Source organism: Zophobas morio, unplaced genomic scaffold (genome assembly GCF_036711695.1).
Source record: "Zophobas morio isolate AGI-343-1 ecotype UQ-CSIRO unplaced genomic scaffold, CSIRO_AGI_Zmor_V1 ptg000007l, whole genome shotgun sequence".
In the NCBI taxonomy this organism is placed as follows: domain Eukaryota; kingdom Metazoa; phylum Arthropoda; class Insecta; order Coleoptera; family Tenebrionidae; genus Zophobas; species Zophobas morio.
Genome location: NW_026972112.1, coordinates 12,027,256 through 12,053,748, shown reverse-complemented (window position 1 = coordinate 12,053,748; position 26,493 = coordinate 12,027,256). Strand labels below are relative to the sequence as shown.

The following is a 26,493-nucleotide window of genomic DNA, read 5'->3' as shown; positions in this document are numbered from 1 at the left end:
AAAGTTTGTTTTTTTTTGTGTTTTGCTGTGGTGTTTTTCTTCTAAGGTAAATTACCGGAGAGACGTGTATTAACAAGTATAATCATTAATCATTTGCTTTAATTCAGATTTGTCTTTCTCTCGTGTTTTAAATTTGTGATATTCAAAGATTTGCATGGATTCGGAAAGTTTGATTTGATTTTATTTCGAAAGCTAGACATTTTTTTTTGTAGCTGAGAACTAAAGGGTCTACAATCTACCCAGAGTGCACTTGGTAACAGCTTTTTTTGGTCAGAGTGAAGGAATAACCGATTTTCACGAAAACAAAATGTGACAACAATCGGTCCAGTAATTTCGGAGATTACTTGTCTAACAAAAATGAATACAGACACCAGACAGTTAGGCAGACGGAAACGGGAGACCACTTTTTTCGTACTCTAGAGGTCACGACACGTCGAGATACTATTAAAGTGACAATTCGCCCGATGGACTCGCTTACGCTTAGCTTACCCTCGAGAAGTAAAAATATGTAAATTCTTAATCTTCACACAACAAAGAAAATAAAACTATGTACACTGCTCTGATTTTGTAATATTAATATCATTATAATAAACTAATATTAGATAATAAACACTTAACAAAGAAGTAAGTGAGATGATTCCAGGAAGCGTTTATTAAGGCTGCATGCATTTCGTGCGGTGTCGTCGCCGGAAAGCAAAGGTGCAATAAATTCGAGAAGGCGTGTACAGCCGACAGTAGAACTGCGCGCGCAACAATTCCGCTGCCGCACTACCAACCTTTAGCATTTCTGTCCGAATGTTTTTAATCATTTGTCTGGCTGAGTTTAACAATTATTATTTAAGTAAAAATTGTCGAAGTTTGCAACTGCAATTTTACAAATTTTGTGTAAAATAATTATGTTACGTAGTGTCATCGTTTCGGAAAAGTTGATCGAAGAAGTTAAGAAGAGACCCGCGTTGTACGACGGCAGAACGCACGGAAGCGCTGACGCGAGTGTTCGGAAAGCGCACTGGGAAGAAATCACAAAGGATATTTTCAGTCAGGTTTGGGACACGTCCAGCATTAACGAAAAGGACGCTTTAGGTAAGACCGTCACTGTTATTATTCTCTAACACTTTCAACGATTGAATGTGGGAGACCACGACGTGATAAATCGTCGATATTTGATACACAGTGAGGTTATGCCGGGTTTATTTACTCTTATTTCGTATTTCTGGGCGCCTATTTTCAAATAGATGAAAACAGTCTGCATGTGTTATTTTTGTTTCTTTTTTTTGACGGAAAAATGTGTTCAAGCCTTAAATTTGGAAGTAATTCCGAAAGTAATAATAATCTTCATCTTCACACTGATAGTATACAGGGTGACAACAATTCATTATATACAGACGCGGCCAAAAATATTGGACGTCAATGTCATTCCACTGTCACAAAGTGTAAAACATCCTTTAAATATTGTAACCATTTTTTTTAGTTTTGTCATTGCGGGCATGCTGACCCTGGATGCAGTATAATGATTCATTTAAACAAACGTTAAAATGACAATAAGGCATAGATTACATCAACATTTTCAAAATGACAGAAAAATAAAATCCACGATTTTCTGGCCGCGATTGTATATTTGAATTTTTTAACTGAAATTAATTTTTGAAAGAAAATCTACTTGCTATGAATTTTCACATGCAAGAAAACCTTTAATTTTTTTTACATATATTAACAATTGCTCTGAAATTATTAGAGACAGCACTTCCCTAACCTCTAAAGCACGACCTAACATCCAGTTTCTTAGATAAATAATAAATATGATTTGTGTCTGCGAAGTATGTTGTTTTATATATTTAAGAAAAATAGGGGTGCAATACCAATAACATCAGTACTATGTTTTTGATTTAATCATATGATATCTATAATACTACTATATTGTTAACTCTTTAGATGTTGTTTTCTGTCTAAACGAATACCCCAAGCACGTCCAAGTGTCACATGTACACAAAATAGAAGCGAAAGTACGAAATGTCACAACGCATCCATTAACTTATAATGGTTGTCATAGAAAAATAAAATTCGTAATTTAACTTTGAAACTCTAAAATGAAATGCTCTGAAATCCTTCAAACGTTTTAAGGCCATCGTAATCATGGTAAATTGTTACTCAAAATTTATTCGTTTATCTCCTATCTGAAAAATACAAAATATGATGATTCTATTACTTGTGGTTTATCAATGCACTTATAGTTTTTACAAATACATAACAAAAAAAAATCCAAAAAAATTATGAGTGAGGCAATTTAGTAATTAAATCAAGAACGACTCACTCCGGAAAATTTGGAAACAAAATACTGTGATTATTAGAGTTACACTGCATAAATTAATAAATTCCATTTCCTCTTCTAAACATGTTTTAAGTTTCTTGTTGTGAAAAGAAGACTACATATATTAAGAAGAAAAGGCAAAATATAGGCCCCACCCACCCACCCTATCTTAATTGTGATGATTTTTTTTATTCGTCGTGAGCCAAGAGGGCGGACCTTAATTGCAAAATCTTTGTTTCTCTACAAAAAATTACCATGTGAAACATCTGTTTTTATTGTTGACATAGTAGGGGAGAGAGGGTTACACAGTCTTCTTTATCTCAAAATGACCTATTTTGAACAATATGATAATACTTAAAACATGTTTTGGTGAAAAATTCATCACAACTGAGATACTTCTTTGCTTTTTTTTTCTAAATATATACAGGTTTCTTTCAACACCATACTTAAAAACATGTTTTAGACGATAAGTTCTTGTAGAGAAATAAGGATTTTGCAATTAAACTCCGCCCCCGGCTTCATAAGGAATAACATCATTACAACTGAGATGGCGGTAAGTAGGCGGGCTTAAATTTTGACTTTTCTCTAGATATATGTAATGATATTTTCGTGCCAAGATATTTAAAACGTTTAATGGTAAATTTTTGTTTCGGGAAATATCGATTTTGCAGTTAAGCTCTGCCCCTTGGTCTGACAACGAATGAAAAATTCATCACATTTGAGATTGGGGTGGGTGGGCGGGGCTTAATTTTTGGCCTCTTTTTTCTTGACATATAGGGTGCCTCTTTTATTTGATACCTCTGTAACTTTTTTATTCTTAACGGTAAACTTGTAGTTCTTTCAGCAAATTTGTATCAGTTTAAAAGATCTATGTAATGGCAACCTCACATTTTAATTATTATGTCCTGTAGAACCGGAAATGAAGTCAACTTTTTTTGTGGAACAGGAGGTATATTTTTTTATAAATGGAAAGATTGATTTTTTCAATATTCTAAAATCAATACTTAAAAAGTTATACAATAAAATAGACGAAAAATTCATATTTACTGATGACCATCTAGTAGCTTGAAAAATTGACACTTATGCCATTTATTCACATAAGTAATCCTTTAAAATGATACAAATTTGCTCAAAGAATATATGTAAATAAAAAAGTTACAGAGGTTGTATCAAATAAAAGAAACACGTGGTATATAGTTTTCTTACAACAGGGTAATACTTAAAAACATGTTTCATATGGTACTTTCTTGTAGGGAAATAAGAATTTTGCAATTAAGCTTTGACTGTCGGCTCGCGACGAATAAAAATAGTTATCACAATCGAGAAAGGGGCGGGTGGGCGGGGTTTGTATTATGGTTCCTTTTGTTTTAATATGCGTACATAGTTTTCTTTTCACGACAATAAATTGAAAACATGTTTAAAAGGGTAAATTTTTAGAGAAGTGTGGGGGCGTAAAATTTACCATTTCAAACATGTTTTCAGTTTTTGTTGTGAAGATAAGACTATGTATATCAAGAAAAAGAAGCGCTACTGCTATCGACTACAGATCAAGCAAGTAATTAATGGTACTAGCTGTGTACTGGGCTCTGTCATCAAATTTTTGACAGAGGTATGTAGATGATTTTTGATTGCCGGTTTACCAATTCGACGATAATCTTGCAACGTTTGCAAGGTTTCAGAGCAGTCGTTTTTGTAGATTAAAGTTGTTGACAATTTTGGTTTTTTCCCAAAACACTTGATGTCTAGAATAAATTAATAAACCACACGCACATTATTTTATAAAATTTAAGTAACAGAATTTTTAGATGACATTTTCGATGGTGATATTCTTATACAGACAAATTTTAGTCAACGTTTTACACAATATTTCTAAAATCGACAACAAATGACATACAGATCGAAACGGACCTACTTTTTCATATTTTACAAGCTATGGAACGTCGAGAAAACCCTAGTTTGGGGATGTAAAAATCAAGTTTAATGACATGTTGAAACACATAAATTCATGTTTTCGTTGATTGGTTAGTCTGATTTCTTTGATCGGGTGGAGAGGGTTCTCCAACAATTTTATGACGTTATCCCAAAATTTTGTAAAGTAAATCCTGTTTAAATTTTCTAAAATCACGTACTTCTACTGTAATATGTATTTTTAAATTGCAGTTAAAGAAGTTCAGGTGAAGTGGAAATCTCTCAGAGATGCATATAACCGCGTAAGAAAACAAGAGAAAGAAGATCAGTTAAAAGGCGTTACAAAGAATAGGAAAAAGTACGTCTTCTATGATCAGCTTTCTTTTTTAGAACCTGTATCTAAAAGGTAAGATTAAAAAAAAGTTAGCTGCTATCACTTACTAAGCAGTTATTTCAGTGCATATAGTCCAAACGCAATTTTTCTGCCAGAAGATCGAAACGACGATAGTATGGACAATAGTAACATATCCTTTGAAAACCCCACTATTTTAAAAACAGATCAAGATATTTACGATTCCAATACTGGAATGAAACCTGGCGATGATATACTGTTAGGTCATCATGACTCTGAAGATCGCTTGTCCACAATTTTAACAGAGCTTGTTAAAATTCAGAAAGAAGATCGAGCAGATGACAGAATGGGAAACAAAAAGTTTCTTTTATCGCTTCTACCTTTTATGGAAAAACTTCCTGATGATGTAAATCTAGAAGTACGTCTTCAGCTAATGAGTATACTGCAAACTTATTCTAACGGTGAAAGTTTCATGAGATCTTAGGATAAAAAAAACGAACATTCCTGTATATTTATAGATAGGTATAGTAATTTTAGAGTGTTGGGTGAAGTTTCTTTATTGGTGCCTGAATATGCTGTTTGAAAAATAAAAACTTTTTATATATACATATAAGGATTTTTTTTTAACAATTTAGAATTAGAAAAATTCTAGTCAGTATCAAATTCAAAATCTTATAATTTGAAAAAATGTGTATGTGTTTATTTCGTTGAAGTTAGCTGCGCGCCTAAAAATTTTCAGACGCAACCAAAAATACAATTTAAAAACCATTTTTAATATTCCATATTTTAAAAAAAGTAAAACATTGTTATCTATTTTGGTGCAATGTCATGCTACCATGATGGTCGTGATTTTGATTATATGGTGAGTGCAGTGGGAGCAACACTTGGAATATTTTTTGCATCGTGAATAAAAAACCTCAAACATTTCAAAAATCGTTTAATGAAAATGACTTAAGTTAAACAAATTAGAACTTTGTAACATTTTTCAAATCGAATTTCCATTTTCTGTAAATTTTGGAGAATTGTTTTATAAATAATACAAAAAACTACGCACTGATTTATTTTGCAACTTTTGATTTATTTGCATCACTAAACCTCTTGTTTTCTATTAATCTATTTTTTGAAGCGGATCGACGTCATTGATTTTCATCAATTCTGTAGTACAATATGGTTTGTAAAAATTACCTTATAAATAAAAACAAATTTAAATGTTAATATTTTATTTTAATAAATAACAGGTCTGTAACAAATGTAAATAAACTTTGTCACAAAAAAATCACCCATTATTATCACAACTTAATATACAATAACTGCAATATATTATATATCACGATCAACATGATTTACCAAATCTGTTTCCACAAAACGCAAATAAACTTCGAAATATTAACATAACGCAAAATAAACACACCTTTCGTTAAAAAGTTAAATTATGCATTAATTATAATTACAGTAAAATAAAAAAAATTCTTAACTGATTAATAAAGCAACGAAAGAAGTGTAAAAAAACGAGAAATGTCAAAGGCACAATTCATAATTATTGCACTTCTACAGTCTTTTCTTTCTCAGATTCGTTCTTCTCTGATTCAATTTTAACTTGCTCTGTAGGATTATCTGAAGACACATTAGGACTACTTGTTGATTCTGAATTTTTATCTTTATTAAACGATCTTCTTGTACCTCGAGGCTTCCTATTATTATTTTGAAAATATCTCGGCTTTGGCTGCACAGCTTTCTTATCAGGGTCAAAAAAACAATCTAAGATGTCAAGTAACTCTTTGAGTTCAGCTTCCTTAGCGTTAGCAATCTGAAAATCGTATTTTTAAAACAATTTTACCATTTGTTGGACATATTCCTACCTCGCTTTTAAGAACTTTGTCCAAACCTTCTTTAGCACCTGTGTCGTACGCCTCTTTAAGCTTATCGTAATTAATGTTATTTTCGGCAAGAAGTCTGCGTAAATGACTTGCGTGTTGTCGCTCTGATCTGCTAGCCCGTAATAAGGCACCAAAAACGGGGCGGAAGGTGTTCTGCCTTTCAAGTAAGACCTGGAAAGAGAATAATTGTCACGACAGTTTTGAAGAATTGAAAATTTTATACTGTAGTTGCTTTGCACAAACAGTCATAATGGATCGCTCAAGATTAGCTATAGATGAGGTTTCTTTTAAAAAACAAATCGAAAGTTGAACAAAATTGTCTAGATTTGTTCACACTAGAATTCGCCATGGAAATTACTGTACTGTATACGCCAACTTTCATTTTAACTAGATAATAAATATGAAACAAGTGGGGGTGGACCTAATTCTGTGAACAATTGAAATTAGATTGTCAAAATATGTTTACTGAAAATTTGTTCCCTTGAGTAAATGATAAAAAAATAAAATTTTACAGATCAAATGTTAAATAGCGCTAATCCATGAAACCTTGATTTCTAGACTCTCGGTCGAAGCCTGACGGTCTCCAACGCAGAACAGAACTGTACAATCTACTCTACTGAATTTAATTGGGGTGTCTGTTACACTTGTATGCATACCTATGTTTAATATTCAACACTAATGAAATTGTTTTTCTCTCAACATATGGTCAGTTTATTTGCTTTTAATATCCGTTGTACGATTTTCCCCAAAACAACGTACATTTCAAATCGATTTTCGTCATCTGTCATAAAAAATGCAAACCCTTTTATTACACAAAACTTATATGTGAAGGATGCAGTCCCACTAAACTTTCATTCTTCAAGGTCAGAACGTGGTTGGTAATTGTAATTGTTAATAAATCTTTCTTCTATATCATTATTAATTGAAATTACGTTTTGGCAATTGTAACTTGAGTTATACCTACTTTTTGGTAAAATATACCAATGAGCAACTGAAAGCAGATTAACATATTAAATTTGTCCTTAATATTGATTCTAATTCGTAGTTGCAGGATTTGAAATAGAAGATGACTCAGTTATTATTCCAAATGGTTGATTTTTACATAGTTCTGATGACCTTTGTTTTAACTTACTGTAATTTTTAAATATTCTTCCATACTCTATGTAATAAATGAATCCTACTAACAATGTAGGTAAACGCTATTTCAAAATGGACCATTGAAGGCGAAAAATCATTTGTAATCCTAAGTTCATTATTAAACTATCATATATCACATAACTTGTGAAAAGCTCATGCAATAAAATAAAAAGAAATTTACAAACTGATAACTTGTATATCTACTTATCTAAAAACCTTATTTTTTTTTTTTAATTTATTTGATGTTGAGTGTAACAGATAATTTAAACATATTGTGAACTTGTATTATAAAAAAGTGTTATGTTATCTGTTATTTTAACATCAATAAAAATGTCACTAATAAAAACTTATTCTTCAATGATTAAAAAACCCCCAGTAAAAATAGTAAAATGATTTAAGACAATTACCTTGAACTGGGCTATTTCCTCTTCCTCGGCAGTTATGGGGTTAGTATATGGACAAACAAAATTGATGACTTCAGGTTCTGTGCCCGTGCTCTCTTTTTTGTCATCTAGATCCTGTCGTTCCCCTTGAGCTAAGTGGGCAGCGATTTGGTAAGATACGCGTGCTCTGTCAACTGCACTACTAAAGTCTTCATCATCTTGATTTAGAAGAACTTTTGACATAACTCGTAAACTGAACGATTTTGTTGTTCTAGCGCACTTTGCCTGTGCTATATTAAACCCGTTTGCAAAGCCCTTAACTACCTTATTGAACCTGTCAAGTAGATTGTACCTCCGCAGGACTTCCAACAACATGCCAGGGGAGGCTTTTCGAATCTCATGATAAATTAAAATAATGCCGTCAGTGGCATCACCTTGTATCTTCTCCAACCAGGTGAGAAAGTCAGTCAAGGCAGAAATGTCGCTTTTAGTCTTAACGAACTTATTGGATCGCATGTCCTTCAACATGCGATATCGCCCAGTGTTGACCACTCGAATACTGTGCTTGCGCCTATATGAAGGGTTCAAGTCGGCGAAAGGCATGATGTACTGTGAAAATTGGCTCTTCGGTGTGTAAGCGGCGATTTGACAGATTTCGTCGATTAAGCGTCGACCCGTGGTATCCACCCCCCATCCCACCAGCCGGAAGTTTCCTGTGGGAATTCCCTTCGCCTGATTCTCGAAGATACTGGGCGTGGAATTTTCATCGCCGGAATTTGAACTATCGTTTTGTACCATTCTTCTATCTGCAAAAAACAAGGAAGGTTATTCGCCATATCTCAGTTGCGGGGAAAAAATTTGTCAATATGTCTAAACATTAAACACGTGGCGTGATTTTTCCACATTTACACTGAGTACGCCCCGCCCTAAGCTGAAATTCGACAGCTTGCGGAAAGGGCCGTATTAAAAAAAATATTCCTTACCACAAAGTTAATATTTAAAAGGAAACAACTGGTTTTCTAAAGCAAAAAAAAGAGACTAGAAATTAGAATTTGGTGAGCACCCACTAGTTCATTAACTTTGAGAACATTGAATAATTTGTGGAAAATGCATTTTGCACGTGTGCACGTTAAAGAAGTGGGGGCGCGACGCAGACACACGGAAATACGTCACGTGCGCGCAATTTGAATATACTAAATTACCTCACAACTAGCGAAGCACCTCAAGTTTCAGATGACTAAAGGCTTTCAATTTGGTTTTAAGTGACAGTTCTGCTGTGAAACAAATGATTTTTTGGTAAACAAAACCATATGTTACTGTGATGAAATCAGCTGTTTGAATTAGCTGATGATGCGAGCCCATGTGTATGTCATCAAAACCAGAGACCGTCAAAAGTTTCCAATTACATGTTAAAATCAACAAAATGTTAGTGACGACATTGCTGAATTTAAAGTACTTTATTATATACTATATATGTGATAAGGGTTATGTCAATGTTCTTTCCTCCCTGGAGAGAACATTGACATAACCAAAGATATTATTTGACAGTTGCCAGACCTGATATGACGGCCATGCGCAGAACACATTTTCATTTAATTTAATGGTGAAAGATGAAAGTTGGGTAAATTTATGGTCGGTTCATGCACGAAAATTTAAGATTTAACTTACGAAAAAGTTAATTTCCTAAAATCTTACGGGACCGTTCATGCACAACCAATTTAATTTAACGTAATTTTCATTTTTTAGTATTAAATTAAATGATATGTTCTGCGCATGTCCGTCATGTCAGGTCCGGTAACTGAGAAATCTTTAGTTATGTTAACGTTCTCGCCACGGAAGAAAAATAGATCTCTAATGAGTGATGAGGGAATCCGTGAATGTTGTAAATAATTAAATACTCGCCCAGTATAACCTGTTTTTTGTCCCTAGTTTGATAATTGACAGTTTTAAAGAATGCAAATTGCGCAAGCGTCGCTGGTCATATAACCATTTAGATAAGACGTGCACGAGCGTAGGAAGTCCACTACTCTTAAGTTAAGTCAGATTAACTTAAATTAAATCTTAAATGTTCGTTCATGAACCCACCATTTGTAACTTAACTTAAAGCAGTGCAAAACCTACGTTTAACTCTTGCAGCACATCCGTGGGTGCAATAATGTAGTAAAGACAAACTTATAGACTTACATTTGTCCATTGCACTCTACAATGCAAACAAATCAAATAGGTATAAATTTTAAACTCTGGAAGCTACTATCCACAGAATACTCACGAACTACCACTAACTACTATTCAGTCGAACATAACGCAGGAAATGTAGGAATTGTGGAAAATTTAAGAACAGGTAGGATTTTCTGTGGAGAGGGGGTGTAAACAAAATAAATATATTGTCATTACGACCCCTGGTGGATGGGTCGGAGAACTACGTAGTGAAAGAATAAGGTGAAGGTTGTCTCACTTCAGGTCCCCTGGTCTACAGTAACTGTATACTAAGCTCGCTTGACATATACTTAGTAAAAACTTTTACGACTTCAGCGGCTTAAGCCAAACTACCTTTATAAGTCAAATTGGCAACTGTAAGCTTTATGTACCCAAACCGTAAGGATTATTACTGTCCATTGTTGTTATAATGGAACCGGAAAGCTTTACTAGGTATATGTCAAGTGAGTTAAGTATAAAACTGCAGAGTGTAGTCTGGATCACAAAACACTTATACTCTGGATTTGGTGTGGAACATGGAGGTAGAATGAGATGAGGGAAGATAGTCATTTTGCTTCCATGGTAAATTATCGAGACGTGATTATCACTCCTCGCTTATCACTACTATAGTGTGCCGTTACAGTATCATTCATTTTTTTGTCATCTTGTTAAGCAGTTCTGGAAAATATGAATGCATTAATAAAGATATAGAGAGGATTTATTCAGCAAAATTTTAAGATGGCATCATCACGTTTTTTGGGGAAGGAGCTAAACATAAATTTTGATTAGCGATACACGGAATCATAAAGCACAAGTACGTACATAAGTATAGTAGTTAAAAAAAATGAGATAAGCGTAAGCTGAATTCCACCTTGTTACCACTCCTTAAGAGTTTAAGTTTTAACTTTATTTATATTTTTTTAGCTAATTAAAGTATTGAACTGTTAAATAGCAGCATTTATTTTTCAAATTAAGCTTTTCCTACATCTAACTTATGCAACTCTATTTTCATAGAGTGTGTATTCAAGTCCAAGGATTGTATGAATACAAAACAAATGCTACGAAAAAATAACTTGACCCTAAAGTAAAATTATCAGAAAAAATATGCGGATGAAAAAGTGTTAGAACGAAAATTTTTAAAAAATTCGGTGTGCCCTAAATCCTAAATCACTAAAATGAACACTAGGGACATTATGGATTTTTTTTTCGAAGAAATTGCGGTGTTAATGGTTTTTTGTTTGTTTTTTTTCTCTCTGAAAGAGTGAAATGTGGCGGTGAACATATAGTTTTAACTTTGAAGGTCGTGCTTTGACATTTAATTCTTTGGCATTACAGAAATCTGTAACCATCTGTCTGTAACTTGACATTTTATAACATTTCTCATCTAGCTGTACGTAATTATTTTCTACGTTTTTTCGTGCTAGCATAAAATTTTGACTAACAATTCTTATTTTTGTACACTATTCAGCCATTTTGTCAATGGATTTTGAACCTTGGTCTCTGGTTTGAACTTCAACATGAATTTATGTTTTCAGGTCAATGTTATGTTCGTCGACATAATTAATTGTTTTTTGTAACTTATAAATATCCTAGAACTCATACAAGATCTTCATGATCAAGTAAATATCTACCTGACTGCGACTAGTATCAGCTTGCACTTGTTGATCACATGATACCACCATGCTGGCTATTTTTTTACCTATCAAAAAATCAGCTGATACTCGACAAGTAAAAACGTCAAATTACATGCTTATGGTATTCTAATGGGCAGACTTGTGTGGTAATAGGCTATCCATATTCAATGGTTAAGTTGCTTGGGTCGCCTTTCATGCTTCCCCCCTTAACACTTTGTTTACGTAAACACGAATGACAGTACAATTTTAGCGTAATCGCTGGCAGAGGTCAAAGTTTAAAAAGCCACGCGATACAGGTATCAAATAAAACAGTATCTATGCTACAGTTTTGTAGTCGCAAAGTGCACTGTACGTTGATAAGTACTATAGAGTAGTAACATTTTACTTTCTGCTTTAACACAACAGAACTGCGATTTCATAAAAAGAAATGGGTGACTTGCGATTTGATGGACGGGTAGCTGTAGTAACTGGCGCTGGAGCCGGATTGGGAAAATCCTATGCCCTTCTGTTTGCTTCTCGAGGGGCCAAAGTCGTTGTCAACGACTTAGGGGGTGGCCGACACGGTGACGGCAGTTCTTCAAAAGCAGCTGACGCTGTTGTAGATGAAATCAGAAGAAATGGTAAAAACTTCTAACCATCGTTGATTGAAGTTTTCAAAACATTCTTTTTTAGGCGGAACGGCCGTTGCAGATTATAATTCAGTCGTTGATGGAGAGAAGATTGTGAAGACAGCTTTGGATAATTTTGGGCGTATTGATATTTTGGTTAATAATGCTGGTATTTTACGAGACAAGAGTTTTGCAAGAATATCTGACCAGGATTGGGGTATGTCTGTGTATAAATTTCGTTTTTTGATAATATGTGTGGAATTTATAGATTTGGTACATGCTGTCCATTTGAAAGGAAGTTTTAAAACAACACAAGCAGCCTTTCCAGTATTTAAAAAACAAGGCTATGGAAGAATAGTGATGACATCGTCAAATTCAGGCCTTTATGGTATGTTTTTTACATTTTTTGTTGACTGAAATTGATCAGTGATAAATGTGCAGGAAATTTTGGACAAGCAAATTATTCAGCTGCTAAGTTGGGTCTTGTTGGATTGACCAATACAATAGCAATTGAGGGAGCCAAAAACAATATTCATTGCAATGTGATAGTGCCAACGGCAGCAAGTAGATTAACTGAAGATATTCTTCCCCCAGACTTATTTGCAGAGCTAAAACCAGAATTAATTGCTCCAGTTGTCGTAAGTAAATTAATTATGTACTATTTTGTCTATTATATACTGTGCACTTAAAGTCATAGGCAAAACTTAGTGCTTTTAAACACTCAGTGTACTGCTGTACTATTGTAGATATAATAGAGCCTACTTAATAGCATGATTTGTTAAGAAACAGTTGTAACTCTGTTTGCTAAAGCTGATAGCTGTTAAACTATCAACTTCGTTAGAAAACGTGGTTGTTATTAGTAATAAAATAATTGGTCAATGTTAACTAGGCAAGGTCATTCGCATTATTTACCTGGAAATTGTACAACTGTTATCACGGCTATAAAAATACAAATATCACAGGCGTGCTTTCGATACTTCTTCACTTATTTAGTGATTTGATGATAGGCGATCTTTGGATTTCCCGTACTTGTAAATCGATTACAAAGGTGCGGTAAGCTTTAGTGTACATTTTCAGAACAGTAATCGTCACCGTAAACTCCCGGCCTTGATGTTTGCAGCCCAAGACCCGCACGCCTGTGGATTACTTAGGGGTGTCCGCGCGCTATTAATAACGCGGCTTTTTTCAATGACGGTAACTTTTTTTTCGTATAAAGACAATTCAAGAGAGTTTTAATTTCAATTTTAAACCATAGAAGCTGCTGATTTTCTCGTTGATATTTCTATATTGTAGATTGTAATAACTTTATGAGAGATCTTTCTGAAAAAAGATTGTTTTATTTTTTTATCTTATTTACTTACAACTCTCGATATTCAAAAAAATGAATCGCCTCAATATTTTGCACATGCGCATTCATTAAGATCGTTTAAAAGTATATGTATCATTTTACATACTAATATGGAGAATGAGTGAATAGCAATGTATTGTGTACAAACAAGCGTTTAGGTTCAAGTTATTAATAGTTTATGTTGTATCAATTGGAGAACTGATGTTTAAAACTGAAATGTGAATCTTTCAAATATTCTATGAGTAGTGAATAATTTCAGATTTATCGTATACAGTTTATTCGCAGATTTTATTTAACGTCATTGAAAATGATGTATGCATGTATGTTATTGTTTTTGTGTTTATGTTGGGTTTTGAAAACTAATTTAGTTATCATAGAAAATGTGTGCCAAATGATACATTTTATTAAAAGCATGTATTTGAGTGCGCAGTTTTAAAAAGGTAGCACATCACATGATCGAAAAAAGTTCTCTAGTTGGTCTTAACATTTATTTTTAAATAATAATGTTATTATAGTTATTTGATTGTAACTGTCATGCGTTGCTGTTGCCAACATCATTATTTTAAATTAAACTTAAGTATGTAGTTACTGAGTTACTCTTTCTAATATTTTAGAAGTACAGATCAAAATATATCTTTTAAATTGTTGAGACAAATACTTGTTTTTTAATTGATAACACAAATATTTTTGTGTGTAGAGTTGTCTAAGCATATTAAATGTCATTTCAACAATAAAACTAATTCGACATGTGTAAATCATTCAGTAAAGGAAAACACATTAAAAATTATATGCGTTGAAAATGAAAACCCAAAGTTGAATGTCTAGAAATTATTCCTAATAGGTATAATAAATTAAATTCGTATGTTGTTAAATGACCAGGCAGAAATAAGTCAACATGTGTTAAATTTAAAGCGGTAATAATTCCCGCTTAATAAAAAAATCTAACCAATCCAAATCCAATGTTATACCAATAAATATTTTTTGGTTAATTAAATTTCACCTCGTCGTCAATAAAGCCCGAATTATCCCAAATTCTACAAAGTATGTTTCTTACTTGTCAGTTATCCCGTTATACAATAATTGACTAGACTTTGATAACTTGTTAAGTTATTTTGCAATTTTAATAACAATTATAATGAATGGAAAAATATATTTTTACCCGTATAGATAAGAGAAGTAATTTTAAATTTAGATATTGATAAAGTACGTTGTTTGTCATAACAAAACAACTGCTTGGCAAATAACATACTTTATCTGTGTTGTATAAATATGTGAGAGATCTCTTTTCTAGCATTGTTATATGATTAAGAGATTAAATAGTACGTACCCAACGCAAAAAATAAAGTGACGGACACCTAAAGCTAAACAGGGGAAAGTGTACTATGTGTACATAAAGTTAACAATAGGGGTTGATCACTAAATCTCATATAAAGGAGCACGCATACGAACATGCCATATTAAATATTTTATTAAAATGTACTTAACACTTTGAGGCGTAGTCATCAATATTTTGAAGGCAATGGAAAGAACAGTTAAATTTTGAGTAATGGTTTATGATAATGTTAAAACTCAAGAGTAATATTTGTCCGAAATATGCAAAATATTATGACTCTATACTTGTGCTTTATCAATGCACTCATAGTTTATAGAATTACTTATACAGGGTGACTCAAAAAAAATTAATGAGTGAGTCCTTGCAAAAATATTGATGACGTTATCATAAAATTTTGTAATGAAAAAACTCACTTGAAACAAACACGTAGCACGCTTCTTTACCTTTACTTTAATAGTACATGCACATCTTTATTCTAACTTATAAGGGCAGAAATAACATTTTCTGTTAATATAGAATATTTTATAATTATAAATAACGGGAAAATTTGACCATTTACTCTCGAAACAGTTTCCTTCCGAAATTGTATTTATAACACGTGGTTTATTCCGTAAAAACTTTATTCAACAAAACATAGTATATACACTGCATAGACATAGACTGGTTACACGAGTCCTTAAAAATGGTCACTCCGCGGACGAACAGTCCTGATAACTCGTACACTCGCGAACACCCGGAGCGTTTTTCCACGGCCGGACCTGCGGGACCCCTCGGATACGCCGCTGATACTCAAGCCGACTTACTACTCGATTTGGACCTCCAAGACCCCTCGGATGCAAGGTGATACGCAAATGAGCTGTGAAGTTCGCAGATGGAAAAACTTGCCGAATCTGGCCGCTCGGGTCCTATGTAAAGGCGGCTAGAAATGCGTCGCGTGGGAGTGAAAGGGCGCACCGCCCTCTGGTAAGGGAGCGAGCGAGTACCGGGGTGCTGCGGCAGGGTAGTGGTGGTGCGTGGGCGTGACAGAGGGCGCTAGGGGTACTGATCGCGCTACAGTCTCCCCCTCAGGACCATAGGGTGCGTCCCCGCCTATTGGTCCTGCTGGATCTTTCCGGGGCGGCCTCGTCGTCGCAAGGGTTGTACCGGTGGCACGGGCTGGGTGGCTTCCTGCGTGGGAGGTTGGTACGGAACAAGGTCAGAGGCGTGATAGAGCCCTAGCACTACATCGGGCTGTTGGTGGGCGGCGATCTCGTAGCTCGTGGGGCCGTGCCTTCGTAAGACCACGTATGGTCCGTCTTGCTTGGGGGCGAATTTTGACGTGAACCCCTGGGAGGCCTTACTCAATCGGTGTGTTTTGACTAACACCAAATCTCCGGGGGCATAAGCGGTGCTTGTTTTTCGGTGACGGTCCTGGTCGCGTTTTCGCCGGTCTTGCTCGGACTCGTGTATTTCCCGAGCTCGTTTCAAGGTTTCGTCCAAGGTGAGTAACAGCGGTGTGGCCTCTGGTACGAAGTTCTCGCGGAGGGTGATTGCGCGGAGGTCGTGCGTGACGTCATCTACGGTGCGGAGGTCTCGGCCAAACATTAGGTACGCTGGGCTGTACCCGGTGCCGCTACACCATGCGCTGTTCATGGCGAAGCGAATGGAGGGTATCTTCTCGTCCCAATTTTCGTGGGGCTGGTTGCCAATCTGTATGGCGAGCTGCGTTTTCAGGTCGCGGTTTTTTCTCTCTACGGGGTTGGCCTCGGGGTGGTATACAGGGGTGAAGCTCTGGGTGATACCTAAGCAAAAAGTAATTTTCTGCATTACCGCGCTTATGAATTGGGTCCCATTGTCGCTCACGATACGACGGGGAATACCGTATTGGAGGAACACCTCCGTTACCAAGGTGGTGGCGCAGGCTTCGGCGCTAGCTTCAGCCAAAGTGAAGAGTTCTACCCATCTGGTTGCATAGTCCTCTACGATGAGGACCCATCGGTGGTGTTCTTTGGTTGGGGGCAGTGGGCCAAATAGGTCCACGGCCAGTACTTCCATGCGGTGTCCCATTGCTGGGGTTTGTAGTAGGCCAGCGGGCTTCAGATTTGGGGCTTTGTAGCGTTGGCAGTCGATACATCCCTTCAGGTAGTCGGTAATATATTGTCGCATACCCGTCCAATAGTATCTTCGCTTGATCCGATAGTATGTTCTTTCGACGCCATAGTGGCCGGCGGTGGGTGAGTCGTGGTACTCGGCCAGTACTCGGGGTCGTTCGTGTTTGGGGACTACTAGCTGAGCCTCCTCACTCTCTCCATCTTGAGAGTATCGGTAAAGAACCCCTTGGTTGAGTAGGTAGCCCCGAGAGGTCCACTGCTGGGAGATCTCGGCTTGGGCGTGGACCAGGTCGTCCATAATCTTCCTAATTTCTTCGTCCTTGCGCTGCTCGCTTCGTAGTTCGTTGGCTTTACGTGTGGGGAGGTCCACTTCTACGGAGTCGATGGCCACCTCGGGTAGGTGGGGTCGTGACAACATGTCTGCTACTACGTTGGCCTTACCGGGCGTATATTCGATGGTCAGGTGGTACGGCTGCAGCTGCAGTGCCCACCTCGCTAGACGTCCGGTCGGTGTCTTTAATGTCATCAGCCATCGGAGGGGCTGATGGTCGGTGATGACCACGGTTGAGGATTCTTCTAGATACCCACGGAATCTTCGCACGGCCCAGACAATGGCGAGGGCTTCGCGCTCCGTGGTGGTGTAATTCTGTTCGTGGTTTGTGAGCAGGCGGCTTGCGTACTCGATCGGGCGCTCCTCCGGGCCCTCCCCCTGGAGTAGAGCCGCTCCTAGGGCGTAAGCGCTTGCGTCCGTACGCAAGACAAACGGTTCTTCGGGGTTGGCTTGTCGTAGGATGGGGGCGTCGGCCAATCGCTGCTTCAGTTCCTCGAACGCTTCTTGGTGGGCGGAGTTCCATTGCCATGTGGCATCTTTCTTTAGGAGGGAGCAGAGGGGTTTAGCGACCGTGGCGAAGGCGGTGATGAATCGCCTGAACCATGAACACGTTTGGATGAAGGATTGCAGTTGCTTGACGTTTCGGGGCGCCGCCATCTGCGTAACGGCGTGTACCTTATTGGGATCCGCTGCGATTCCGGCGGGAGACAAGACGTGCCCTAGATATCGCACCTCGCGACATCCAAATTGGCATTTCTCGCGGTTGACCCGGAGTTTGAACGTGCGGAGCCTTCCGAAGACCTCCCTCAGGTGCTCCAGGTGGCTTTCTTCGTCAGCGGAGATGACGATTAGGTCGTCCAAGTAGGCCAACAGCGTAAGGTTAGGTAACCCAGACTTGAACCGGTCCATGAGGCGCTGGAACGACGCTGGGGCGTTTCGTAAGCCGAAGGGCAGTCGCCGGAAGCGAAACAACCCGAAGGGGCAGATAAAAGCTGTCTTGTCCCGGTCCTCTGGTCGCATTTGGATCTGCCAGTATCCGGCCTGGAGGTCAAGGGTGCTCATGCAACCAATGGGGCCGACGGAGTGCAGGAGATCGTCTAGCCTCGGCAGTGGGTAGGCGTCTGGGCGAGTGACGGCGTTCAGCTTCCGATAGTCGACGCACGGTCGCACGGAGCCGTCTTTCTTAGGGATGAGGACGATGGGGGCTGCCCAAGGGCTATCGCATTCCTCTATTACTTGAGCCTGGATCATCTTCTCCACTTCCTCCTTGAGCAATTGCTTTTTCGTGGCGTTCAGCTGATAAGGAGGCACCGCGATCGGGGCGTGGTCGCCTGTGTCGATGCGATGCTCGGCGTATGGGGTAGGCGGGCCGTGCGCCTCAAAAGCGTCGGCGAAGTCATCCACCAAGTCGTCAAACTTCGCGCGGGTCGGTTCGGTGAACCCGGTGCCTTCGTTGGCTTGCAGGTGCAGAGATGTTATGAACAGTCGCCGGGGCCCGTCGGGGAAGAGGCCCATCTCGTATTCGTCCATTTCGCCCGTCGTCATCGCGGTCTCCGCGTCTTCCCACATGTGTTCCGTCGCGTACGGAGCCTGATACGTGGTCCATATGCCGTGGGGGGTTACCAGTCCCTTGGAGGTATCGCGTTTCGGCGGTGCTGGTGGCGGGGGCCCGTAGCCTTCTTCGATGTCTCCCTCTTCCATGGGTTCCGATTGTGTGATTCGAACTTCTTTTATGGTCGTGGGAACTCCTTTTCTGGCGGGCGCCTCGGCTCCGTCGACGTCGACGAACGGGTAGGTCCGCGTGATGTCGCCGCCAAAATAGAACCGTCGTCTCGCCAAGTCGGGGATGATTCTCGCGTCCTCTATGAAGTCCGCGCCCAGCAGGGTGCGGGTGTTGCAAGAGTCGGACAACACGATGAAGGTGGTTTCTACGTGTCGTCCTTGTACGCCTACCTTGGTCGTGACGGCCGGCACCTGCAGGTGCTTGCTCGTGCCGTCTGCAAGGGTGGCGATCACGTTTTCCGTCCTTGCTTTGTGTCCCGTTTTTATCAGGTGGCGGTACAATGTAGCGCTGGCCACGCTATTGCACGCGGCCGTATCGAGGTAGCCGGTGCCTTCTTCTCCGGCGATTTTTATGTGGATTGCCGGGCGGGACCGTGGTTGGATCGTGCCGGACCTCAGCGCACAGAATGCCATGTTGCGTGCGGGTTGGCTGGCGTCGGTCGTGTTACAGGTGGGGCAATTTCTTCTAAACACCCCCGGGGCGTTGCAACCGTAACAACGCACTGGCTCAGCGGGCGTCCGGGTTGCCGGTCCGGGAGCTGGGGCAGGTCCTCGTGGTCTCCGGCGGCAAGCGGTTGTGTCGTGGCCAAAAGCTCTGCAGACGTCACAGCGGAGTCTGGGGCCGCGACTTCGGTTTTCGTCTGCTTTGGGGCCCTTACCATTTGGTTTCGCGTGCGAGTTTTTCCCTTCTCGCTCGCTCTCTTCGACGGCGCGGGCCTTGTGGAGGAGATCTGCGAAGGTGTCCACTTCCGTACGGGCGATGCGGTCTCTAAGTCTACGTCGCAGCAGTCCGTAGAGGATATCCATCTGCCACTGTTCGTCCAGCTGCCGGGACATCCGCGACAGCCGTTCGCGTTGGCGCGTGATGTACGCGTCGGTGGAGACCTCGTCCCCCTGAGGTTCGTTGAATATCTCCTTGAACAGGCGGTGGTTCGGGGCCCTCGGGGCGAAGGCGTCCCTGATTAGTTGGACTGCGGCTGGCCATGTGTTGACGGAATTCCTTACTCCGTTCCACCACGTCAGCGCTTCCTCGCGTAGCAGGATCGGTAGAGTTTCTAGGGCGTCTTCGTCACTAATTTTCTCCAACCTCTTGTACAGGCTCGCGGTTGTAATAAATTCCTCTACACTCGAGGCGTTGCGGGAGCCGTCGAACCGGGCCGGGCAATGGCTGAAGTGTCTCGTCCCTGAAGATGGGTGCAGATCGGCTTCTCGGGGCCTCGCGACATCCCTGATGCCGTTTATCAGTTCGTTGAATTGTTCTGCGGACATTTGAATCGTCATCCCGATGTTGGTTCGCGGACTTCTTCGCGTCGGAATCTTCGTTTTTCGCGAAATTGTGGTCGGTTTCGGGCCGCTTCGTTGGGCGTCACTTTTTATAACAGACGCCTTCTTCGTGCCACTAAGTTGGGCGCCACTTTTTATAACACGTGGTTTATTCCGTAAAAACTTTATTCAACAAAACATAGTATATACACTGCATAGACATAGACTGGTTACACGAGTCCTTAAAAATGGTCACTCCGCGGACGAACAGTCCTGATAACTCGTACACTCGCGAACACCCGGAGCGTTTTTCCACGGCCGGACCTGCGGGACCCCTCGGATACGCCGCTGATACTCAAGCCGACTTACTACTCGATTTGGACCTCCAAGACCCCTCGGATGCAAGGTGATACGCAAATGAGCTGTGAAGTTCGCAGATGGAAAAACTTGCCGAATCTGGCCGCTCGGGTCCTATGTAAAGGCGGCTAGAAATGCGTCGCGTGGGAGTGAAAGGGCGCACCGCCCTCTGGTAAGGGAGCGAGCGAGTACCGGGGTGCTGCGGCAGGGTAGTGGTGGTGCGTGGGCGTGACAGAGGGCGCTAGGGGTACTGATCGCGCTACATATTAATTTTTTTTATGCTCTGTCTATAAACAAACAATGCATTATTTTTAGGCTTATCTTTGTCACGAAAGCTGCCCCGAAAATGGCGCCGTAATTGAATCGGCAGCTGGGTGGGCAGGAAAATGCCAAATAATTCGTGCAAATGGTAGCCTTCTGCGCACTAAAATCACCGATGGCGTCTCTGTGGAAAACGTACGCGATAACTGGCAACAAGTCACTTCAATGACAGGCGCTGAGATTTTAGCCTCAATCCAAGACGCTACAGGTGCTTTGATGACGTCTCTGGATAATTTGAGGTCAGGAGATGTAAAAAAAGAAGAAATGGACGTCTTCGAGTTTACAGAAAAGGATACAATTTTATATGCTCTTGGAAGTGGGTAGTGTCTTGAAGTTTTGAACTTCCTTGACAAACTTTTTTTTCAGCTGGAGCATCTACAAAGAAAGATAACGAAATGAGATTTTTGTATGAAAATGATGAAAACTTTACCCCCTTACCTACATTCTATATATTGCCTGGAATGCAGGCAATGTTTGCATCCTCACAACTTGAGTCGGCTATACCCGGTAAAACGATTAGCTTAGCGCAAGTCCTGCATGGAGAGCAGTACATAGAATTTTTGGGGGAAGTACCAACTGAAGGAAAATTGATTTCAAAGACGAATATTGTTGAAGTTCTTGATAAAGGATCAGGAGCGGCTATTGTACAAGATGGTATGGTATGAAGTGTCACATTTAATTTAAAAATCTATGATGTATAATTTTTTGCAGTTGAAACTTTTAACGATAAAGGAGAATTGATTATTCGCAACCAAACGGTAACTTTCGTGGTAGGTGCTGGTAACTTTGGTGGACCACGAACTGGTACAAAAATCGTACCATGTCAATCGAAACCCAGTAGACAACCAGATGTTAGCATCAGCGAAAAAACCAGCGTTGATCAAGCGGCGTTGTATAGGCTGTCTGGAGATCGCAATCCACTGCATATTGATCCTAATATGGCTTTGGTTGCTGGATTTAAAGAACCAATTTTACATGGATTGTGTACTTTGGGATTCTCTGTTAGAATACTTGTTAGAGCGTTTGCTGGAGGAGATTCGTCTTTGGTCAAAGCAGTTAAGGTAAGTTAATTTATATAGTTCTTATTTAGTGTATATTAAAAAAGTATATATTTTCCAAGGTTATAAATTTTAAATATTACAAAAATATTTCATGAATTGAAACTTAAAAGCAATTCATATTTGTGTATTTTATACATATACACGTGTTCAAAGGTTAAAGTTTGCTAGATAATTGTAGTTAGCGTATCAGATAATAAAGTGCTGACTTTTTACGGGTATTTGAAATGCTTGAAAGTTGTTGAGATCTCTCTGTTTTTGATCTCTACCACTTTAAAGTATGTAGTATTGTTTTCCCAGGAGTTCAAGAAGAAAATATATGCTATACAAGGTGTAGAAAAGCAATATTCAAATCAAATTCAGTTAATTGTCAAGTTAAATTTTAAATCTAAATGAACATAACCTTTTGATGTGTTATAAAAAAAATGGTAAAATTGAATTTTAGTTTGACTACCAAGGAGACTGGCATTTATATTTATATTTACTTTTATATTCTATCTTTTTCTTTTTTGACTGACGCTACAGATTTTAAAAGTATACGACGATTGTCATGGTCCCAGTATCAGTCTCTTTTGCACTTTCTGACTTTGTGGTACCTTTGTAGTATCAAATCAAACAATGTGTGTTCATATTGTTGTTCTGATTACTTATCAGTGTCATTATTTGTCTTTAGAACATTGAATAATTTCAAAGCAAATGGTTAACGAATTTTTATATTTATGTTGTAGGCTCGTTTTATGAAACCTGTGATACCTGGTCAAACATTAAAGGTGGACTTATGGAGAGAAAATAATAGAATCTACTTTGAAACTACAGCGGTGGAATCAAACACGGTGGTCATAGGCGGTAAGTAAGACATTTCACAATACTAAATTAAATTATTTAAAACGAAACTAGGCAGATTAAACAGTCAATTTACTGAGTTTTGACTATAAACGATGCAATTTTGAAATAATTAATTAATAATAAATAATGATTTTTTACACATTTAATTAATAAAATATTTAGACGGTATATGGAATTCTAAAGATTGCAGTTGTAATCTCTCTAAACATAGATAAGGGAAATATTGTAATAAGATTGTTTACAGTCTCATGTTTTCTTGGCATTTCTTTGTTGAAAAATATGCACTAACATGCATTGTGCTGCAATATATATATTTTTTAATTTCTTATACGGGATGTTTCAAAAAAATTAATGGGCTTATTTATTTTGTCAACTGGGAACATAGTTGAATTATCGTTAGCGTTAGATTATACATATTAAAATTAAATTATTTATTGCGGTTCAGAGTTAGAGGAAAAAAAAAAGAAAATAATTCTTTGAAAATATAGATTAACAGCATTTATATTTTCATTTGTAATCTTATAAAAATAAAAACTAGAAGTATTAAAAAATATTAATGATTACATTGACAAAAGTATAAATAAAAATGAAACTTTTTGTATATTTATATGTATATCAAGTTGAACATTTTTTAGTATTCATAAGAATAAACTTAGTAACGTGATAAATGTAGAACTGCCATTTTAATTTGGCAGTTTCTTTTTTTGTATTTTACATAAAGTAGATATTGATTTATCAAAAATGGTCTGTATGAAAAAATAAGATGAATTTGCTAATTTGTATCAATGTTTATTTGTTATTAGTGACTCATGATTTTTGTTTCTAAAACTCATTGTTTTTAATAAGGTTTGTTTTAATTTTTTTTTGCTAAAGCGATATACGGAATCGTTTGCGATTTTATAATTTTGAGCGTCGTAAATAATATTGTTGGCCTCCTTTTTTCTTATTTAAGCGAAGAAAATAAAAATTTCTTATCTACTGGATTTTTAATCTTAATAAAGGGGCGAATTTGCAATTTATTAACATCGACTTACTTTTAAAGCTACGTGAAAAATTTATTTCAAATGATTGACCTCCGAGAAACACGGTGCCGATGTTTCAGCGTAAATTTATTTATTTACTGAGAACTTCCCTTGTTCGTTTTGAGGCGAACTTCACCCCTATTCTGATTGGAATTATTGTGCTTTTGAAAAAAAAAAAAACATACAGACCACAAAATTAAGAATTCTATTTGATTACATCAAGTTCTGTTTCTGTTGAACAAACTAGTATAAGAAAAATATTTTTGTTATCTTAATACATTTTCACATAGAACAAATATAATTTGATCTATTTTGAGCCAGTCAATGTGTTGAAAACGGGCACATTTGACACAATTTTTTTTTAACTTTTTTTAGAAACTTTCTAAGATTACTTCTTAAGCAACAGAAAAATCTTTAATTTTCTTGACACATATTCTGAGATTACTGAATATTAGTAGACTGTTAAATTTTCAAAAGTCTTTTGTTTAATTTTTGAGATATGTTAACAACTAGATATTGCGAACTTAACTTTTTTGAGACTACCCGTATACGTTAAGTTAAAAAGTAATTTTAATTAACGTTTTAGCGTCGTCGCGGTCTCTTATAAAAAATAATTTTTAAGGTTTATAATATTTCCCTTAGCTCTAGAGGTAAAAATACAAAATTTAACTCGAATATTATGTATAATAATAATCAAAAAGTAAAAATCGTTTCGATTTTTCTTCTCGCACAACGCACAATATTGAAAATTATACTTCCAGAGGTAACTAATTTGATTTTTTTATTTACTTCCTTGCAGTCGCTTGATTTGATTCTCGAAATTTTTGTATCTTCTCTCAATGTAGATAATGTCGATGTTACACTTTATTGTGAAGTACTGTAGAAGTGACAGCTAAATACACATTGGACTCTCTGACTGGCCTTTTTTTGCTCAGTTAATAAGTAGTTTTAAATGGATTTTTTTTTTTTGGAAGATATTTTGAGCGTGTTTTAACTATTTTGTACCATACGACATTAGGAGTACTTCTTTATTTTAATGATATTTATTATGGGTCAAGTTTGCTTGAAATGCACTATTGATGTTCTAAACTTGTTATACTTTAATCAAAATATGTAGTAAATGTTCAAAGATCAAGGGTTTTCATAATTGAACTTTGACTTGTCAGACCAGTGGAGGTTTGTTGTTCATAACGTCAGAACAATTTTACAATAGTCACTATTTCATAGATAAGAGTTGACCTTTTCATAATCAGATACGTTATCCCTAAAAGTGAATTATAATAAACTTAATCAAGACTTAAAAGATCCAACAACAGATTTTGTTTACATAATATTTTTTAATTTATTGCGAATTAATAATAAGTATAGTGAAACTATGACTGATTTAGTGATTTACAGACGATATTCATAAATACGAATATATTTTTTATGTAAATTGCGTGTGAGCTTGCGTCATTGTGGCCCGGTTTTTCTGCCCCTCCATTTTTTTTTTTCAAATAATCCCGCGTGTTGAAAGTGGAGGGAGATGTCGCGAGAACCAATAACAATCCTTGTCAAATTACATAACCTTCAAAGTTAGTTTTCTGTTCAAAGGTTTATCAATATCAAGTCGTGACTTTGCGATTCTGCTTATCGTTAATTTTTAATCGAGGAAACTTGAAGCATTGTTTAGTTGACAAAACACATTTTAGGAGCATACGTCGATTTGACTTCAGTCCAAGTAGTTGAACCAACAATGGGATCCGCAACGGCTTTGGAAAGTGATGCCATTTTCCAGTTCATCATTGATCAGGTTAAGGCAGATCCAAACAAGGCGAAATCTATTGGTGGGGTATTCCTGTACAAAATAACCAAAAATGGAAAAGAAGCGAAACAATGGAGTGAGTACTGAATTTACCGTTTTTGTTTATTTTATTACAATAATGATACATAGCTATGGACTTGAAAAATGCAAAGGTATATGAAGGGGCACCAGAAGGAAAACCAAGTACCACACTGACGATTGCTGATGAAGATTTCATGCTAATGGCCCAAGGAAAATTGCAACCTCAAGCAGCTTTCATGAAAGGAAAACTAAAAATTACAGGAAATATTATGTTGGCACAGAAATTGGCACCAATACTAAAGGCCAATGCAAAACTGTAATTTAATAACCTCTACATATTGTACATTTTATGTACACATTCCTTTTAATTTTTGGAATTTTATTTACATGGTTTCTTCAGTGTATTATTATCCTGTTGTAATTGTTATGTATGGATTTAAGTTGGTTTTTTATTATGTTATTGTGGATGGTCAAACTTTTTATAAATATATTTCTTTAAAGAAATTTTACATGT

The 26,493-nt window shown here is 37.6% G+C and overlaps 3 protein-coding genes across 6 annotated transcripts; 2 read left to right on the top strand and 1 right to left on the bottom strand.

The window, feature by feature from the left end:
- The first annotated feature begins 754 nt into the window (after positions 1–754).
- LOC135124123 (uncharacterized) lies at positions 755–5,171 on the top strand. Of its 2 annotated transcripts, none has more exons than XM_064048989.1 (3): positions 755–1,083; positions 4,469–4,622; positions 4,665–5,171. In XM_064048989.1, the coding sequence occupies exons 1-3, from the start codon at positions 897–899 to the stop codon at positions 5,050–5,052; spliced, it is 729 nt and encodes a 242-aa protein (XP_063905059.1). In that variant the 5' UTR covers positions 755–896; the 3' UTR covers positions 5,053–5,171. The 2 variants fall into 2 exon arrangements, with proteins under 2 accessions (XP_063905059.1, XP_063905060.1); XM_064048990.1 differs by having other exon boundaries at positions 756–1,083; positions 4,674–5,170.
- Positions 5,172–5,771: 600 nt separating this feature from the next.
- Positions 5,772–9,304, bottom strand: LOC135124635 (maternal protein exuperantia-1). Of its 2 annotated transcripts, none has more exons than XM_064049849.1 (4): positions 9,168–9,304; positions 7,990–8,771; positions 6,428–6,616; positions 5,772–6,375 (listed from the first exon to the last, which is right to left on the bottom strand). In XM_064049849.1, exons 2-4 carry the CDS (start codon positions 8,761–8,763, stop codon positions 6,106–6,108), a joined length of 1,233 nt encoding a protein of 410 aa, XP_063905919.1. In that variant the 5' UTR covers positions 8,764–8,771; positions 9,168–9,304; the 3' UTR covers positions 5,772–6,105. The 2 variants fall into 2 exon arrangements, with proteins under 2 accessions (XP_063905919.1, XP_063905918.1); XM_064049848.1 differs by lacking the exon at positions 9,168–9,304 and adding an exon at positions 8,949–9,101.
- A 2,679-nt stretch (positions 9,305–11,983) lies between these two features.
- LOC135124633 (peroxisomal multifunctional enzyme type 2) lies at positions 11,984–26,483 on the top strand. 2 transcript variants are annotated; one of them, XM_064049846.1, is made up of 11 exons: positions 11,984–12,143; positions 12,201–12,415; positions 12,468–12,620; positions 12,672–12,791; positions 12,845–13,041; positions 21,223–21,544; positions 21,595–21,882; positions 21,940–22,289; positions 23,015–23,132; positions 25,846–26,034; positions 26,088–26,483. In XM_064049846.1, the coding sequence occupies exons 2-11, from the start codon at positions 12,223–12,225 to the stop codon at positions 26,297–26,299; spliced, it is 2,142 nt and encodes a 713-aa protein (XP_063905916.1). In that variant the 5' UTR covers positions 11,984–12,143; positions 12,201–12,222; the 3' UTR covers positions 26,300–26,483. The 2 variants fall into 2 exon arrangements, with proteins under 2 accessions (XP_063905916.1, XP_063905915.1); XM_064049845.1 differs by having other exon boundaries at positions 11,985–12,415.
- Positions 26,484–26,493: the final 10 nt, after the last annotated feature.